Source organism: Schistocerca piceifrons, chromosome 4, assembly GCF_021461385.2.
Source record: "Schistocerca piceifrons isolate TAMUIC-IGC-003096 chromosome 4, iqSchPice1.1, whole genome shotgun sequence".
Lineage (NCBI taxonomy): Eukaryota > Metazoa > Arthropoda > Insecta > Orthoptera > Acrididae > Schistocerca > Schistocerca piceifrons.
This window is the reverse complement of record NC_060141.1, coordinates 60,046,027-60,064,448: the sequence shown is the minus strand read 5'-3', so window position 1 is coordinate 60,064,448 and position 18,422 is coordinate 60,046,027. Positions and strand designations below refer to the sequence as shown.

At 40.3% G+C, this 18,422-nt stretch overlaps 1 protein-coding gene across 1 annotated transcript in view; it reads left to right on the top strand.

Moving 5' to 3' along the window:
* The window catches only part of LOC124796385 (motile sperm domain-containing protein 2-like), a 50,421-nt gene extending 37,348 nt beyond the window's left edge, over window positions 1–13,073 (top strand). The window contains exon 6 of the mRNA XM_047260554.1: window positions 11,681–13,073. Coding sequence (XP_047116510.1) covers window positions 11,681–11,845 — 165 coding nt within the window. The 3' untranslated portion in view covers window positions 11,846–13,073. The remainder of the gene's footprint in view (window positions 1–11,680) is intronic.
* Window positions 13,074–18,422: the final 5,349 nt, after the last annotated feature.

Here is an 18,422-nt window from a genome sequence, read left to right as displayed (position 1 = left end):
AACAATAGTAAAATTTAGTACGTACCAAGCTGAGCTGCAGTCACAGGTAAGCTAAAATACGGTAACAAAACTCGCACTCTTAATTTGTGCTTGTGTAATCTAACTATTGTAGCCAGCTAATGCTTGAATTGAACTTTGAAATTGAAGCAGTGAAATGGAATTATGCTGGCGTTTGAATTTCAACGACACTCGGGTTCATTTCGGAAAAGGAAGGGACCCTGCTTGGCAATGCAATTGGGACAATGAGCAACAGAGGTTCATGCTAAGTTGCTGTAATTTTGCGAGGCAAATGGAACAATTTGAAAAGCTGAGGTCTGCCATACAGTTCTGAAACTTTACGTGCTTTTAGTCTTCCTTGTTGGTTGATTGAAGGTTTGAAGCCGTCGATCGAGGAGGTGGCGACAGTCACTCATTGTCGGCCGTCGCTGTTGCAGAAGCTGGATGTTGGCGCGCCTTCTTCTCGACACGGTCACCAGGCGAAACGGGCTCTTGATGTGCGCCAGCTAATGCTTCCCGTCCGCGACACCATGTCAGAAACTATCATCGCGAGTCGAGCGCAATTACATGCTGCCAAACCCCGAAAGCGCGGCAACTCGCGGGAGCGTCACACAACACACCTGCTCCACTCGCTACTCCAGCCAGACTCCTACTGCCCTGCCCGCGCTTCACGCGGCAGAGTTAACACTCCCAAAGATCCTACACACTTTGATTCTTCACACGACCTATCGATGTAATCGTTCGATAGCAGTTTTCCCTAGGCAAGACCCAGCGTAAAAATACAAATAATATTTACGAAACAAACCAATTATACATCGACATAAGTGCATAAATATATATATTCAAACAGTAAAACAATTACAATATATAAAGAGACAGAAATGTCATATCTTGAGGTAACAAAACAAGGAAAGAAAATAATAGCACAATAGACGGAAATAGGAGGATATGCATTTCCGGCGTTACACGTGCCCCACATTGTCTGAGGATGTTCGTGTAACGTAAACAGACTCAGAAAATGTCCCAAAAAAGAAACAGCGGAAATGCATATGCTCAAAACATCAAAAAACTTTAGCATTCGTCTAATTAATCATAAACCAATTTTTATACAATAATAATTGAGTGGAGATACTCCTAATCTTATTCCACTCTGTCATCTTGCACAAAGTAAAACAGGTTTACAACATATTAAAATTCATAGAAAACATAGAAAATGGTTTAGCTATTCTAAAATTGTCAAAATTCCCAACAGTATCAAGAAATGGAATACTATTTACAAAATTAATCAGAGTACATGGTCATAAAAACAGGTAGACCAAAATACGCAAATCAATAATTAATTACATAGAATACACATTTTTACATAACCCTTTCATAATTAATATTCTCGTCATGGGAGTCCATTAAACGCTAAACAAGAAAATAACACACATCAGATCGAAAAAACCATAAATATTGACAGTAGAATTCTTTCAGCTGTCCAGGAAGAAAAACAATTCCGCCTTCCGTACTCGCAAGTACAAAGAATGCCGACAGCGGCCCAAGAGCCAACAGCGGCACAAGAGCCGACAGCGGCTCGCCTCGCCAGTATTGTTGCGCCCGCGTGTGCGGCACGCTTGATCTCACTCGCCCTTGTGACGGCGTTTCCAGAACGTCCGTTTCACTGAATTCTTTAGGAAAAACTCACTCCCGAGTAATCTCAAGGAGTCCCTTAATACTATCACAGTGGATAACTCAACACTGTCCATCATCACACGCATGTACTAGCCTGAAACTTAAAACAGCGTCTAAGTACATCGGCAATGACTAGTAAATCACATATTTATGAAATCTTACAGCTATTTACAAAATCATATTTACATTGCTTAATCTACTGTGACTCAGCTGAAAACTTAAATTAGCAGCTTGGATTTTTCAGTTGGTTAAACGTCTAATCAAAATTAATTACTTGTTAATTACAAGTTCTTTAATGATCTCTAGGTCAGGCAAAAGCATCGCCACATGGCACATCCTTAAATCTTACACTCTGTATCTACATACTGTACAAATTACCCTATCTGTGGTACTAATCAATCCTTGGTTGGTACAATTTCAAGTCTACAATGGTCCATTATAAACAAACTTAAATTTGGAGATTTCATTGTCTATCTCGCTCGATTTCTCATGAGCTTTTACAAGTACTAAGTCTCCGATTGCAAACTTAGCAAAACGCACTTTAGCGTCATTACGACGTATGCGAGCATCGGCTTTTAGCTTCATTACTTCTCGCAAACGATCGTTTTTCACACCAATACTAATGTCAATCCGTGGAGGGAATTTGATTATCTCTTCCAATTCACTTTCTACACTTTTGTCAATGCCAAACTTCCTCACATTACGGTAGTTCAAATTCATACCTACATCAATACCATTCGGCCAGTTAACAATGTGTATAGGCTGGTATTGCCTATGCACACCGTCTCCTGCCTCGTCAAAGCTAACTACTATCGTTTTATCTAGTGACATACATGTCAAAGTTTTGCTTTCGCAGTTAATCACTGCACGGTACTTTAATAGCCAATCTAACCCGATAATTACTTCCGTAGTTAAGTCTGGCACGACGACAAACTCTTGCTCAAATCGTGCCCCACATATCTCGAAGTTGACAAAAATCTGTTTTGTGACCGGTTTACTGGCCTTCCCAGTAACACCGATAATTTTCACTCCTGTTACTGGCATAACTACGATGCCGGGTCTGTCTTTCAGTAACTCAAATATTTTCCCAGATACAGCACTCAATTCTGCACCGGTGTCAATCAACACGTTTAGTTGTAGTTCGTGCATATTAACAGACACTACTATCTGTCTACACTTGTCCTCGACTGTTTCTTTATTTTCCCACAGTAAATCCTCGTCTATATCCAGGTCATTCCAGAAAAAACCATCCGGCTTTGATCCTAAATCCGGTTTATCTGGCGGCTTTTTCAGCCTCTGTTCACATACAGTTTTAATTTCAACACGTTTGTCCTGAGGCATAGTCTGTAGCGTCGCCTCCAATACCGAAACCTTTTCCTGTAACTCGTCAACTAGCGAGTGTTGCTTTGCTATCAATTCACTAATTGTCACCTTCGTTGATTCCTCTTTAGCCAGATTGATCTCATCTGCCAATCTACCTGGAGAAATGTGCCCAGTAGTATCTGCAATTACTTCCTCTAGATCTGCGCAACCCACACTGTTATCGTCTGACCGTATAACGTCAGCTCTAACCTCATACACACTGTAATCTACGTGGTTTTCTACCAATCGTGTCCGGCTATCACTAAAATTTTCGCAATCTTTCTCCTTAATACTTTCGCAATGTTTAAACTGGAGGTTTGCGTCGGATGGGTCGGCTACTTCTACCACTGAAACTTTCGGTAAAGTCTGCCGTTTAGGGCCAGAACTTTCCGTTACTACTTCAACATCCAACTCTTGCGGGACGAAACACGACGCATCTTGCTCGTGCTCCCCGTTAACATCAACTATTTCTAGTAAAGTCTGCCGGTTAGGGCCAGAACTTTCAATCACTTCACAAATATTATCTTCCTGTGGGACGAGACGCGGCAAATACTGCACGCGCTCCCCATAAACACTTCTCCCATACAGACCCCTATAATCTCTTAGTTCGTCGTATAAGCGACCGAACTGCCTTAACCAGACCTCATCCCTTTCTGCATCCCCTCGCTCGATGACGGACGTTTTATCCGACATCTGATCTTCTCTCAACAATTGCGAATCATTCTTAAACTCAATCTCCAGTTCCGCTGTGGGTATTACAGCTGGCACCTTATAATCGATTTCCGGAACACTACTTAAATTGTTCTCACTGACAGTGAATGTACCTTCTACTGCCGTGTATACAGCTGATCTACTACTTGTGGGCGCACTCCTTTCTCTTAACACTGGCACACTCTCCCGCCGTTGATTATTCCACACGGAATTTTCATACCGACGACACCTGGGTTTTCTCCTGCTATTGGGCCGCCAAAATTTCTCCACGCCCGGTCGGCCCCTCACCGGCGCGGCTAATGGTTTCCCTGTCTCGTCCCAGCAGATACGCTCCCCGGATGCTGCTGAGGCGGCTGATCACACCGTCTGGCGTTATTACTATTCTGTGAAGCCCGTATCACGTTAGTATGATACTGGTTTCCGTCATTCCTGTTATTATTTGCATTGTACCGATTGTTATTACGGTCCGAACCATTATTGTTATTGCTGCCATGGTTGCGGTATGCATTATTCCCGTGGTTATCGTTGTTGTGGTTGCTGTGGTACCCGTTGTTGTTACCACGGCCTCTACCACTACCGCGATTATTGCGCCAATTGTCCTCGTCCTCAACTCTTTCCAGGAAATCATTTATTGTTCTGTAATTGCTTCCTACGTAGCGTTTTGTATCATCTGGAAGCTTCATGTAGAGTTCCCAGACTATTTCGGATTCCGTGCGGCGATCACGCAAGTATTCCAACTTGCGGATCCAGCCCTCACAAAACTCCTTCATCGAGCCGCGCGAATTCGCATCGAAAGGACTCGATACGACAAATTCGCGCCAGACACTTTGCTGTTTTTGCTCTGACCAGTATTCAGCCAGAAACAAATTTTTAAACTCGTCAAAAGTCAGGTTCTTAATGTTGAGGTTTAAGCCCCAACGCTTGGCATCACCAGCCAACACATCAATAACCGCATTAATTTTTCTCTCATTAGTCCATGATCTGGGTAAAACTCTTTCACAATTTTTAATGAAATCCGTCGGGTGTATACCGCCTTTTTTCAAGGGGTCGAACCGCTCCTCTTTCGTCAACAACTCCGAACTATGTGCACAGATTGGCACATAGCTCTGTTTTTCGTCAAGTTTCCTTTCTAATTCCGACACCCTCGTAATCACTTGGCAAGTGGTTGTCGCAAGCGTTTCCACTTCCCTCTTTTTCTCTTCGCAGGTATTAGCCTGCTTCGTCACTTTGGTATCTACTTCGGATACTAAAGCCTTTAAAGTTTCCACCTTCTTTTGATCCTCTTTTTTCACTAATTGAATTTGTTCCGCCACCTTATTCTCGATGATCGGAGCAACTGCGTCTCCTACACTTTTCTCGATTCTGCTAATTTCGGAATCAAAACGAGTATTTATGCTCGCAATTTCCGCCTGAACGCCTATCATTTCCTGTTTAAGATTACCGATTTCGGTATTAATTACAACAATATCTTCTTTGATTTTATCAACTTTTGTGTTAACAACTCCAACATTGTTGATAACAACGTTAATAGCTTTGTTCTGATTGTCTAGCATCCGTTCAAATTTTTCAGACTGAGCTTCTTGCTTGGCAGCCTGAGCTTCTTGTTTGGCAGCCTGATCTTCTTGCTTGGCCGATTGACTCTTGATTTCGTTAATCAAAACATTCAATAAATCAGTTAAATTCCCGGAAACTACCGGTTTTACTTCCGTAGCGGCTTCCTCTTTAATTGTCCCCCCGTATTCGTCATCAAGGGATTCAGATTTGATTTTCACTTCTGATTCCGAAACATTTTCTAAACTTTGGAATTCCATTTCTGCTCTTTGTTGCGTTTCGGCGGTCGCGTCTTTCATGCTAGCCACCTGCCCCTGAACAATGGGTACCGCGGCGCGCGTTTCCCACTGTTCGACCGATTGTTCCGTATCCAAGTCTACCAAATTTTGGCAATTGTTGCCTTCACTCATTTTAATAATTTTCAATATAACTGCCAAATCTCAAATATAATTAGGATTACTCCCACTACTTATTCTCGCTGACGTAACGGCCTGTACGTAACCAGTACTTTGTTACGAGATTTGCAACATACAAAATTCGTGTCCAGAACAACCTCAAATCCGAAGATTGTCCTGTCACCAGGTCGCCACGTGTAACCTCCCCCTCACTTATCGACCTTAATGACAGTGAAAAATTAAACCGCGTGTACCTAATGGAAATTTGGGAAAAGCAATCGTCACCGAAGTTAATCTGTCGGTAAAGAGGGAGGAAAGGGTTACATCTAAATGAAAGGAAAAATGCAAATGAAACTGGTGGAAATTAATTTTGAAAAGGGGTAAAGTTAATAAAGAAAGTAAATGTGCGGCCGTTACGTTAACAATTAACTAGCGGTAATTAGATATTTGAGATTTGGGGGAAATCACGGTCGCCAGTCCTAAGGACAATTACTATAGTAACTGAAAATGAAAGGTTGTTACACATATAATTAACACTAGAAGCGTGGCAACTGAAGGTTGACACGTGTAGTGTGAAATCTGAAAGTTTGTCAGAAGTAATAAATTTCGCTACACTTAATTTAGCAAAAGAATTAATGAAACCGGAAAATCGAAAGTAAATTTAGTGACTGAAGTTAATAGTGAGCTTTCTTTCTGAAGCACATCGAAATACAGTTAGTCTTGGACTACCTCAACAATCATTTCTAAAGCTACTTGAATCTACGCAATTTAGAAAGAAGTGATTTAACTTTGAACTTGAATTAAACGATTCTGAACAATTAACAATAGTAAAATTTAGTACGTACCAAGCTGAGCTGCAGTCACAGGTAAGCTAAAATACGGTAACAAAACTCGCACTCTTAATTTGTGCTTGTGTAATCTAACTATTGTAGCCAGCTAATGCTTGAATTGAACTTTGAAATTGAAGCAGTGAAATGGAATTATGCTGGCGTTTGAATTTCAACGACACTCGGGTTCATTTCGGAAAAGGAAGGGACCCTGCTTGGCAATGCAATTGGGACAATGAGCAACAGAGGTTCATGCTAAGTTGCTGTAATTTTGCGAGGCAAATGGAACAATTTGAAAAGCTGAGGTCTGCCATACAGTTCTGAAACTTTACGTGCTTTTAGTCTTCCTTGTTGGTTGATTGAAGGTTTGAAGCCGTCGATCGAGGAGGTGGCGACAGTCACTCATTGTCGGCCGTCGCTGTTGCAGAAGCTGGATGTTGGCGCGCCTTCTTCTCGACACGGTCACCAGGCGAAACGGGCTCTTGATGTGCGCCAGCTAATGCTTCCCGTCCGCGACACCATGTCAGAAACTATCATCGCGAGTCGAGCGCAATTACATGCTGCCAAACCCCGAAAGCGCGGCAACTCGCGGGAGCGTCACACAACACACCTGCTCCACTCGCTACTCCAGCCAGACTCCTACTGCCCTGCCCGCGCTTCACGCGGCAGAGTTAACACTCCCAAAGATCCTACACACTTTGATTCTTCACACGACCTATCGATGTAATCGTTCGATAGCAGTTTTCCCTAGGCAAGACCCAGCGTAAAAATACAAATAATATTTACGAAACAAACCAATTATACATCGACATAAGTGCATAAATATATATATTCAAACAGTAAAACAATTACAATATATAAAGAGACAGAAATGTCATATCTTGAGGTAACAAAACAAGGAAAGAAAATAATAGCACAATAGACGGAAATAGGAGGATATGCATTTCCGGCGTTACAACCCATCTAATCTTCAGCATTCTTCTGTAGCACCACATTTCAAAAGCTTCTATTCTCTTCTTGTCCAAACTATTTATCGTCCATGTTTCACTTCCATACATGGCCACACTCCATACAAATACTTTCAGAAAGGACTTCCTGACACTTAAATCTATACTTGATGTTAACAAATTTCTCTTCTTCAGAAACACTTTTCTTGCCATTGCCAGTCTACATTTTATATCCTCTCTACTTCGACCATCATCAGTTATTTTGCTCCCCAAATAGCAAAACTCCTTTACTACCTTAAGTGTCTCATTTCCTAATCTAATTCCCTCAGCATCACCCAACTTAATTCGACTACATTCCATTATCCTTGTTTTGCTTTTGTTGATGATCATCTTATATCCTCCTTTCAAGACACTATCCATTCCGTTCAACTGCTCTTCCAAGTCCTTTGCTGTCTCTGACAGAATTACAATGTCATCGGTGAACGTCAAAGTTTTTATTTCTTCTCCATGGATTTTAATACCTACTTCGAATTTTTCTTTTGTTTCCTTTACTGCTTGCTCAATATACAGATTGAATAACATCGAGGACAGGCTACAACCCTGTCTCACTCCCTTCCCAACCGCTGCTTCCCTTTCATGCCCCTTGACTCTTATAACTGCCATCTGGTTTCTGTACAAATTGTAAATAGCCTTTCGCTCCCTGTATTTTACCCCTGCCACCTTCAGAATTTGAAAGAGAGTATTCCTGTCAACATTGTCAAAAGCTTTCTCTAAGTCTACAAATGCTAGGAACGTAGGTTTGCCTTTCCTTAATCTAGCTTCTAAGATAAGTCGTAGGGTAAGTATTGCCTCACGTGTTCCTATATTTCTACGGAATCCAAACTGATCTTCCCCGAGGTCGGCTTCTACCAGTTTTTCCATTCGTCTGTAAAGAATTCGTGTTAGTATTTTGCAGCCGTGACTTATTAAACTGATAGATCGGTAATTTTCACACCTGTCAACACCTGCTTTCTTTGGGATTGGAATTATTATATTCTTCTTGAAGTCTGAAGGTGTTTTCCCTGTCTCATACATCTGGCTCACCAGATGGTAGAGTTTTGTCAGGACTGGCTCTCCCAAGGCCGTCAGTAGTTCTAATGGAATGTTGTCTACTCCCGGAGCTTTGTTGCAACTCAGGTCTTTCAGTGCTCTGTCAAACTCTTCACGCAGTATCATATCTCCCATTTCATCTTCATCTACATCCTCTTCCATTTCCATAATATTATCCTCAAGTACATCGCCCTTGTATAGACCCTCTATATACTCCTTCCACCTTTCTGCTTTCCCTTCTTTGCTTAGAACTGGGTTTCCATCTGAGCTCTTGATGTGCATACAAGTGGTTCTCTTTTCTCCAAAGGTCTCTTTAATTTTCCTGTAGGCCGTATCTATCTTATCCCTAGTGAGATAAGCCTCTACATCCTTACGTTTGTCCTCTAGCCATTTTGCACTTCCTGTTGATATCATTTTTGAGACGTTTGTGTTCCTTTTTGCCTGCTTCATTTACTGCATTTTTATATTTTATCCTTTCATCAATTAAATTCAATATTTCTTCTGTTACCCAAGGATTGCTACTAGCCCTCGTCTTTTTACCTACTTGATCCTCTGCTGCCTTCACCACTTCATCCCTCAAAGCTACCCATTCTTCTTCTACTGTATTTCTTTCCCCCATTCCTGTCAATTGTTCCCTTATGCTCTCCCGGAAACTCTGTACAGCCTCTGGTTTAGTCAGTTTGTCCAGGTCCCATCTCCTTAAATTCCCATCTTTTTGGAGTTTCTTCAGTTTTAATCTACAGTTCATAACCAATAGATTGTGGTCGGAGTCCACGTCTGCCCCTGGAAATGTCTTACAATTTAAAACCTGGTTCCTAAGTCTGTGTCTTACCATTATATAATCTATCTGAAACCTGTCAGTATCTCCAGGCTTCTTCTATGTATACAACCTTCTTTTATGATTCTTGAACCAAGTGTTAGCTATGATTAAGTTGTGCTCTGTGCAAAATTCTACCAGATGGCTTCCTCTTTCATTTCTTAGCCCCAATCCATATTCTCCTACTATGTTTCCTTCTCTCCCTTTTCCTACTGCCGAGTTCCAGTCACCCATGACTATACATTTCTTCAATTTCTTCGTCATCTGCAGAGGTAGTAGTCATATAAACTTGTACTACTGTGGTAGGTGTGGGCTTCGTATCTATCTTGGCCACAATAATGCGTTCACTATGCTGTTTGTAGTAGCTTACCCGCATTCCTATTTTCCTATTCATTATAAAACCTACTCCAGCATTACCCCTATTTGATTTTGTGTTTATAACCCTGTAGTCACCTGACCAGAAGTCTTGTTCCTCCTGCCACCAAACTTCACTAATTCCCACTATATCTAACTTTAACCTATCCATTTCCCTTTTTAAATTTTCTAACCTTCCTGCCCGATTAAGGGATCTGACATTCCACGCTCCGATCCATAGAACGCCAGTTTTCTTTCCCCTGATAACGACATCCTCTTGAGTAGTCCCCGCCCGGAGATCCGAATGGGGGACTATTTTACCTCTGGAATGTTTTACCCAAGAGGACGCCATCATCATTTAAACATGCAGTAAAGCTGCATGCCCTCGGGAAAAATTATGGCTGTAGTTTCCCATTGCTTTCAGCCGTTCGCAGTACCAGCACAGCAAGGCTGTTTTGGTTAGTGTTGCAAGGCCAGATCAGTCAATCATCCAGACTGTTGCCCCTGCAACTACTGAAAAATGCTGCTGCCCCTCTTCAGGAACCACACTTTTGTCTGGCCTCTCAACAGATAGCCCTCCGTTGTGGTTGCACCTACGGTATGGCTATCTGTATCGCTGAGTCACGCAAGCCTCCCCACCAACGGCAAGGTCTATGGTTCATTGGGGAGGAGGGGGGGGGGGTAAAAACTTTAAAATTCGCTATTTTTCATCTAAAATTTAGAAAATTTCCTGGGGCAAGACTCCCAGTATGGGGCCCCACAATATTTTTTATAAGTAGGCGCTCCTGCAACTGAAGCCTGTCACACCAGCCCAATTCAGAGTTTGTGTGCAGATTCAAGTAAACCACCACACCAGATTTGGCAGTGCTGCCTTCTGGCTCAACAGGCCCTGAAAATCCTAGCACTGCCTCAGTCACCAGTGTTCAGTGCATGGGCCACCCCAACTTTGAGCGGCTGTTCAGGAATTGGCCCTATGCAACCAAGCCATTTGGGTACATGCTCATTCATGGATCTGGATAAATCAGACCTCTAAATACGTTGCAAAGGATGGAACAAATTTCCATCAAAGAGATTTTAAGCTTGAAACATTGCAAGAAAACTTCTACTCCAGATGTTTTTACAAATCTGTTTTCTTCAGTTGTAAGTATGAGGCAAAGAGATAGTCTTTTGCTGGGTGCCTGGACGCATCAGAGTATAGGGAAATGCCATGCCAACAAAGAAGTGGTGTGCGTCAGTGTGCCGTTCTGTTGCCAGCCGTCATCTCATTGTCTGACTGAAGAATTGTGCATCAGTGGGAAACCAAATAGTCGCAAGTGGCGAACAGCAAATTGCAGTCACTGAAATTGACCCCGCAGGCATGGTTGACTTCGTGCCAACCACACTGCTGGAAGGAAGTGTTGCTCGCCAGATTGCACATGGAAAATACTAACCACTAACATTTGGTTCGTCTTAGTCATGAACCGTCATCACTCTGGTGTGCCACTTTTGGTTTTGCGTGTTTTGGCTACATATGTTCTATATATTGGTGTAATGGCACCCTCAGTTTTGTTGGAGCTCAGCCCACCATCCTTGCTTACACTGACACCAGTGCAACATCAGTTTTGAAATTTTGTAAATTGCTGTCTCATCCCTAAAGTGATGGAGATGGGAGGGTCAGTGTGTGCTGGATCGATAGCCTGCCCCACCAGTTTTGCATTTTTATTAATTGATTTTTAGTGTCATGCTTTATTGCACCATGACAATTGTTTTTTTAATATTTGATAACTAGACTTTCATGCATTACACGCTGCTTGCCTGTGGGACAGTCTTCTTCTCTCATCCTCCTTTTCATTTTAAGTTAAAGTGTAAGGTTCCAAGTGAGTTGGGGTCTTTTCTTCCAGATATTTGATTTGTGTGTACATAATATTTTCAGAAAAATGAAAACAATTATATTCATATGTTTCTATTTCTGTTCAGGTATCTCATCTGAGTGAGAGCCAGTTAAAGCTGTATGCCGAGGTAAAGTTCCTGAAAAAATTACATATTCTATTGGTAATTATGGTGTTATTTTTTGGAACACTTATTACATACCTTCTAACCCTTGAAAAACAATATGGGGGTCAGCACTGTTACAAACAGTAGAGTCTAAAAGTGTAAGGGTGTGTGTGTGTGTGTGTGTGTGTGTGTGTGTGTGTGTGTGTGTGTGTGTGTTTGTTTCACACAGTAAAAGTGATTTGCCTCTGTAAAAAGAAAGATATTTACCTGTGTAAAAATTTAAATCTTTCACCAGTATTTTTATAAGCAGTTAGTATTTGCTGTTTTCTCTATTTTTATGTGAAGTTTGTATACCTGTGCTTCCAGTATTGTCATTTTTCAGAGAAAATGTGATTAGAAAAAATGTATCTAGTCAGCTCTGCCTCTCAATATCTCAGGCTAATGTCAAAATAATATATTTATATCTTCATTTTTATATTGTACAAAATATGAAATGGGCACAAATATTTTAAGAAAAGATCAAGCCCAGAAAAGGTGATCATTGTGATGATTTACTTTTCTTTTAGTAATCTTATTCCATAGTGTTGCAGGAACTTCCTGACACAGCTCACATTTGTAATAATGTGTTTTTTTTATACATTTTGTTTTTGCTGCAGCAGCATGTCCATGATAATTTTGTTAAACTGCATTTAATATTTCTAACAAAAACAGTCTTACTTATACTAAAGTTTTAAAAGTATGTGAAGACTGAATTTTTTAATTTCTGTTTATCTCTAATGGTACATTTAAGATAATTGCAAAAATTTTTAATACCAATATAAACATGTTACACTCTATGTAAAATATAAAAAAAGAGAGGAAAATATTTGGATTATATGTAGCACTGATTTTGTGTATTGGACATAAAATTTTGAGTTAAAAATATTTTGTTTTTCAATATTTAAAATGTTTATTGAGAATAGATTTTTGAAGTTTTGAACTGACAGCTGGTCCAAATAGAACATTCGTGCCATATTTTTCCCTTTCTTATTCTATCACAAAAAAGTAAATATGATTATAGTTTTGTATGCATTATAATTTGTAGGAAACATTCTGGAGAATGAATGCTGTGATGTTAGACCACATCTGCAACAAAAACATAAGACAGGAAAAAGGTTAGAAAATATCAGTGTCAAGACAGTATTATTTAATGATCACACTGTCCGCCTGCATTTGAAAAGTGTAGTTATACTGACCTTTACAAATCATCTTCATGCTAATACTTCTTACTTAAACTGGATTACCTTGCCACTAACAATATGGAGAGGAACAGAAGTTACACCTGGCACATTCAAAATATGCTCATATGTACAGAATTGATAGTGCATTGTTTCTAATAAATTCCTAATCATCATCATTTCATCCCCATCGACGCGCAGGTCGCCGAAGTGGCGTCAACTCAAAAGACCTGCACCAGGTGAACGGTCTACCCGACGGGAGGCCCTAGCCACACGACATTTCATTTCATTTCTAATAAATGTACGCATTGGTGTTTTGAACCACAGGTAATGTGGTGATGGAACAGTGTTGAATTTGTCACATAATGAGATATTAGTTTTTGTTTTGCACATGTCAGTCTGAACTCCTTGTGAACTTAATCGCTAGTTTGTAACAAAAATACATTCATTACAATATAGCATATAATAACAAAACTTAATTTCTTACTGTGATTATAAAATGAGAATTTGTGCTTATACAGCCTTTAGGTATATTCAGTGTAATAAAATTATCAATATTTTGTTTTCATGAGAGCACCTGCTTTCAGAAAACCCATCACTGAGCTGCTAAAACTTTTTAACTCCTCATGTTGTGTTAAAGGAATTGCAAACATAATAATTAGGCTCAGGAGGCTTATGTTGATGGAAACGAAGAAGAACCTATTCTTTAGTAAGCTTGAGTGTAAATCGTTTCGATATTATGAAAAGGAGTGTTGCTACTCACGGAGACGATGAGTCGCAGATAGGCACAATAGAGACTGTCTCAAATAAATAAAGCTTTCCATTAAGGCCTTCACTGTATTTAATTGGTAGCAAATATTGGGTGTGGCAGTTAATGAGTATGAGTCAGCCTTGAGATTTGTAGGTGCAGATTATGATCATAAAATGTAGTTTCTCTTAGTGCTACTAAAGTTCACACATTTTAGATTTGTATTAATAATTTATTTCACTTTGGCACTTTGTGGAGGCCACTGTAACCATTTATCCTAAGTCGAACAGTGTGATAAGTTATAGACCTTATTGCTGAACTATACAAATCTTAAATGGACATTTTTTTTTCTCCATCTCTAATGACAGTTTTGTAATAGTGAAAGATCAATTGTGAGTGTTGGTTAATTACATGTTCCATGAATCATAATTGTGACCTCCTGCTATGATGGGGAATATCTTATTCAGTCACACACATACGAGGGACGATCTGAGAGTAACATACAATAATTTTTTTTTCTCCCCTGGCATAGCAGCTGGAATGTTAAAATTTCATGATGGTATAGTTTAAAGTTAGTGCTACAGAGGGTATTTTGTTCTAATGTGCAGCTCTAGCAAGAGAAGCCTGAATAATGAAACAAAAAAGGCATACATATTACTGTTGTCAAAAGCAGTGATGGCTCTGAGCACTATGGGACTTAACTGTCGAGGTCATCAGTCCCCTAGAACTTAGAACTACTTAAACCTACAGGGTGTTTCAAAAATGACCGGTATATTTGAAATGGCAATAAAAACTAAACGAGCAGCGATAGAAATACACCGTTTGTTGCAATATGCTTGGGACAACAGTACATTTTCAGGCAGACAAACTTTCGAAATTACAGTAGTTACAATTTTCAACAACAGATGGCGCTGCGGTCTGGGAAACTCTATAGTACGATATTTTCCACATATCCACCATGCGTAGCAATAATATGGCGTAGTCTCGGAATGAAATTACTCGAAACCTTTGACAACGTGTCTGGCGGAATGGCTTCACATGCAGATGAGATGTACTGCTTCAGCTGTTCAATTGTTTCTGGATTCTGGCGGTATACCTAGTCTTTCAAGTTTCCCCACAGAAAGAAGTCACAGGGGTTCATGTCTGGCGAATAGGGAGGCCAATCCACGCCGCCTCCTGTATGTTTCGGATAGCCCAAAGCAATCACACGATCATCGAAATATTCATTCAGGAAATTAAAGACGTCGGCCGTGCGATGTGGCCGGGCACCATCTTGCATAAACCACGAGGTGTTCGCAGTGTCGTCTAAGGCAGTTTGTACCACCACAAATTCACGAAGAATGTCCAGATAGCGTGATGCAGTAATCGTTTCGGATCTGAAAAATGGGCCAATGATTCCTTTGGAAGAAATGGCGGCCCAGACCAGTACTTTTTGAGGATGCAGGGATGATGGGACTGCAACATGGGGCTTTTCGGTTCCCCATATGCGCCAGTTCTGTTTATTGACGAAGCCGTCCAGGTAAAAATAAGCTTCGTCAGTAAACCAAATGCTGCCCACATGCATATCGCCGTCATCAATCCTGTGCACTATATCGTTAGCGAATGTCTCTCGTGCAGCAATGGTAGCGGCGCTGAGGGGTTGCCGCGTTTGAATTTTGTATGGATAGAGGTGTAAACTCTGGCGCATGAGACGATACGTGGACGTTGGCGTCATTTGGACCGCAGCTGCAACACGGCGAACGGAAACCGGAGGCCACTTTTGGATCACCTGCTGCACTAGCTGCGCGTTGCCCTCTGTGGTTGCCGTACGCGGTCGCCCTACCTTTCCAGCACGTTCATCCGTCACGTTCCCAGTCCGTTGAAATTTTTCAAACAGATCCTTTATTGTATTGCTTTTCGGTCCTTTGGTTACATTAAACCTCCGTTGAAAACTTCGTCTTGTTGCAACAACACTGTGTTCTAGGCGGTGGAATTCCAACACTAGAAAAATCCTCTGTTCTAAGGAATAAACCATGTTGTCTACAGCACACTTGCACGTTGTGAACAGCACACGCTTACAGCAGAAAGACGACGTACAGAATGGCGCACCCACAGACTGCGTTGTCTTCTATATCTTTCACATCACTTGCAGCGCCATCTGTTGTTGAAAATTGTAACTACTGTAATTTCGAAAGTTTGTCCGCCTGAAAATGTACTGTTGTCCCAAGCATATTGCAACAAACGGTGTATTTCTATCGCTGCTCGTTTAGTTTTTATTGCCATTTCAAATATACCGGTCATTTTTCAAACACCCTGTAACTAACCTAAGGACATCACACACATCCATGCCCGAGGCAGAATTCGAACCTGCGACTGTAGTGGTCGCGCGGTTCCAGACTGTAGCGCCTAGAACCGCTCAGCCACCCCGGCCGGCCCAAAAGCAGTGAACATGATTCAGTATTTGTGAGCCAAAGAATATAAACAAAGTGAAATTCACAGGGACATGCATGGTATTTATGAGGACAACTGTAGCAATGTCTCCAGGTGGTGTGCACTCTTTGTCAGATATTTCATTTTTTTGTTTGAAGCTAATTTTATCATCTTTTTTTTTTTTTTTTTTTTACATCACTGTATAGGTGGTAAGAAAATTATGGCCTAATACCTCACTCCTTTTGGTGCCACACTAAAGTTGAGTGATAGATAATCATTTCTCTTAGTTACTGACTGATTGATGACAAACTTCATTCGGAGAATGTAATGTGAGGTGGTTGTCAGTATGCCCAAATGATCAAAGACATGTCTACAGGAGGTTTTACAGTTGACATCACATATAATCCTTATTACATACTTCTGCCCAACAAACACTTTCTTCCTTGATGATGAGTGAATGGAAGTAGGAAAGTTGTTCCCCCCCTCCCTCTCCCTCTCCCTCTCTCTCTAAAATCTGAAATAATCTGACACGAAAGTTGAAGATTTTGATGCATAAGATCTGTAACATGTGACTTCCAGTTCAGGTTCTTAACAACATGACAGTTTATAATAGGGTGTTTTATTTATTGATTTACTCTCGTAAATTATTTATAATAGTATGGTTTGACCTTGAGCAGTACTGAATTGCATGAGACAGGCCATTTGTAGATAGCTGGTTATTAGTTATCAAAACAATATTATGTAATTTTTTTTTTTTCAGTGTTGAAGTTAGTCCATTAAGATTATCAGAAAACAATTTCTCTGTCTTGGGCATATGATGTAAGATCATAATATAAAAGAACAAGAGTGGACCTAATATTGATCACTGAAGAACTATTGTAGTGATTATTATCCATTCTGAAGATTGTTTTTCATTGTCTTGAGTCTGTGTGCGTCTAATCACATTAACTGCCATGTGGCCACAGCAGAACCACATGCCTGACAGTGGCGCTGGCCTGGTGGTGCGGCAGCGTCACTAGGTGTGCTGCAGTCGATGTATTAATGCAAAACACTGCATCCCTTTAGATAAAAACATACTGTGAACTACACAATTAAATGCTTCTAAAAGTCACAGAAAATAGTGCTATTTTGTCATTTAAATCTTCAGCCCAAAGAAAGAATCTAATCTGTAAAATATCTGCTTTGCTGGACAGTAAAGTACACTGAGATGTTCAAATCTCTAAATATGACAATATTTACACTTCTGCAACCTGAGAACCTACTCAAAACTCTATGAAGCTATTCCAGAAAAGTATCAAAATTCCAGAATTCGATTTACAGGGTGTTTGTTTTAACTTGATACAACTAAATATCTCAAATTACTTACTACAAAAAACAAAAAAAGTTCCAGATGAAAATTTAAACTTTAAACTTTATTTTTTTTTCCATTTCTGTTAGTGTGCTGTAATCAACAACTCTTCTTGTTGTTGCAATTAAGAACTGATGCATTAAATTCTGCATTACATTTGCAATACAAACGTAAGCTTTTTAGCTCTAAAGAGTTGATTTTTTTTAAAATTTAGTTGTACAATAAAAGTTTTACAATTGACTACTTTTAGCATGATCCGGGAATAACAATGTGGATGTGACAGTCTTGTTCTCATCTTGGTGAGCCCCCTTGCATCTCACCATTATTGTAATTCACAGCAAATCCTCAAACTGATGTCCTTCCATTCCTACACATTCATTAATTTGTCCTTTGAATTCATGTACACATCTTAAGAGCATATGTAATTTTTGTCCAAGGATTTCTGATACATGGTGATATGTCTGATAATCATCATGTTGAAACCACGTATTCTCTCTCACTATGAGGGGTAAATCTTCCAGTGTGCCTTCCAAAAATAAGTGGTTGATTAATTTGTTGCCTAAGATACTGCTTTCCTCAGTCCAGTAATGCATATTATTATGATTAACTTTGCCATGTTGACTCATCGGATGACACTACTCGATAAAAGAATTGTCTCTTTGTAATTTCATGGGTGCCTAATTGCAAAATCCCATTTAACTCTGAAAATTATTCCCGTGAAGTTCTTGGTGCATGGAGATATGGTAATGATGTTATTTGTGACATTTTAGGATAACCCAAACACTAATGTGAGCAGCTCCTGTGATGAGATATTTATCATGTGCTGCATGTGAGTTACGAGCCACTGAAGCTAGAACTCTAATTTTGTTATTGGGTGTTACCCATCACAGTTGCTCTGAGGGTGTGGTGTTTTTGTTGATCACATTTCCTTCATTAGTAAGTTGTTTCACAACATGATAAATAGTTGTACACAACTGTGGCCTATCAGCAAAACATCTGGCA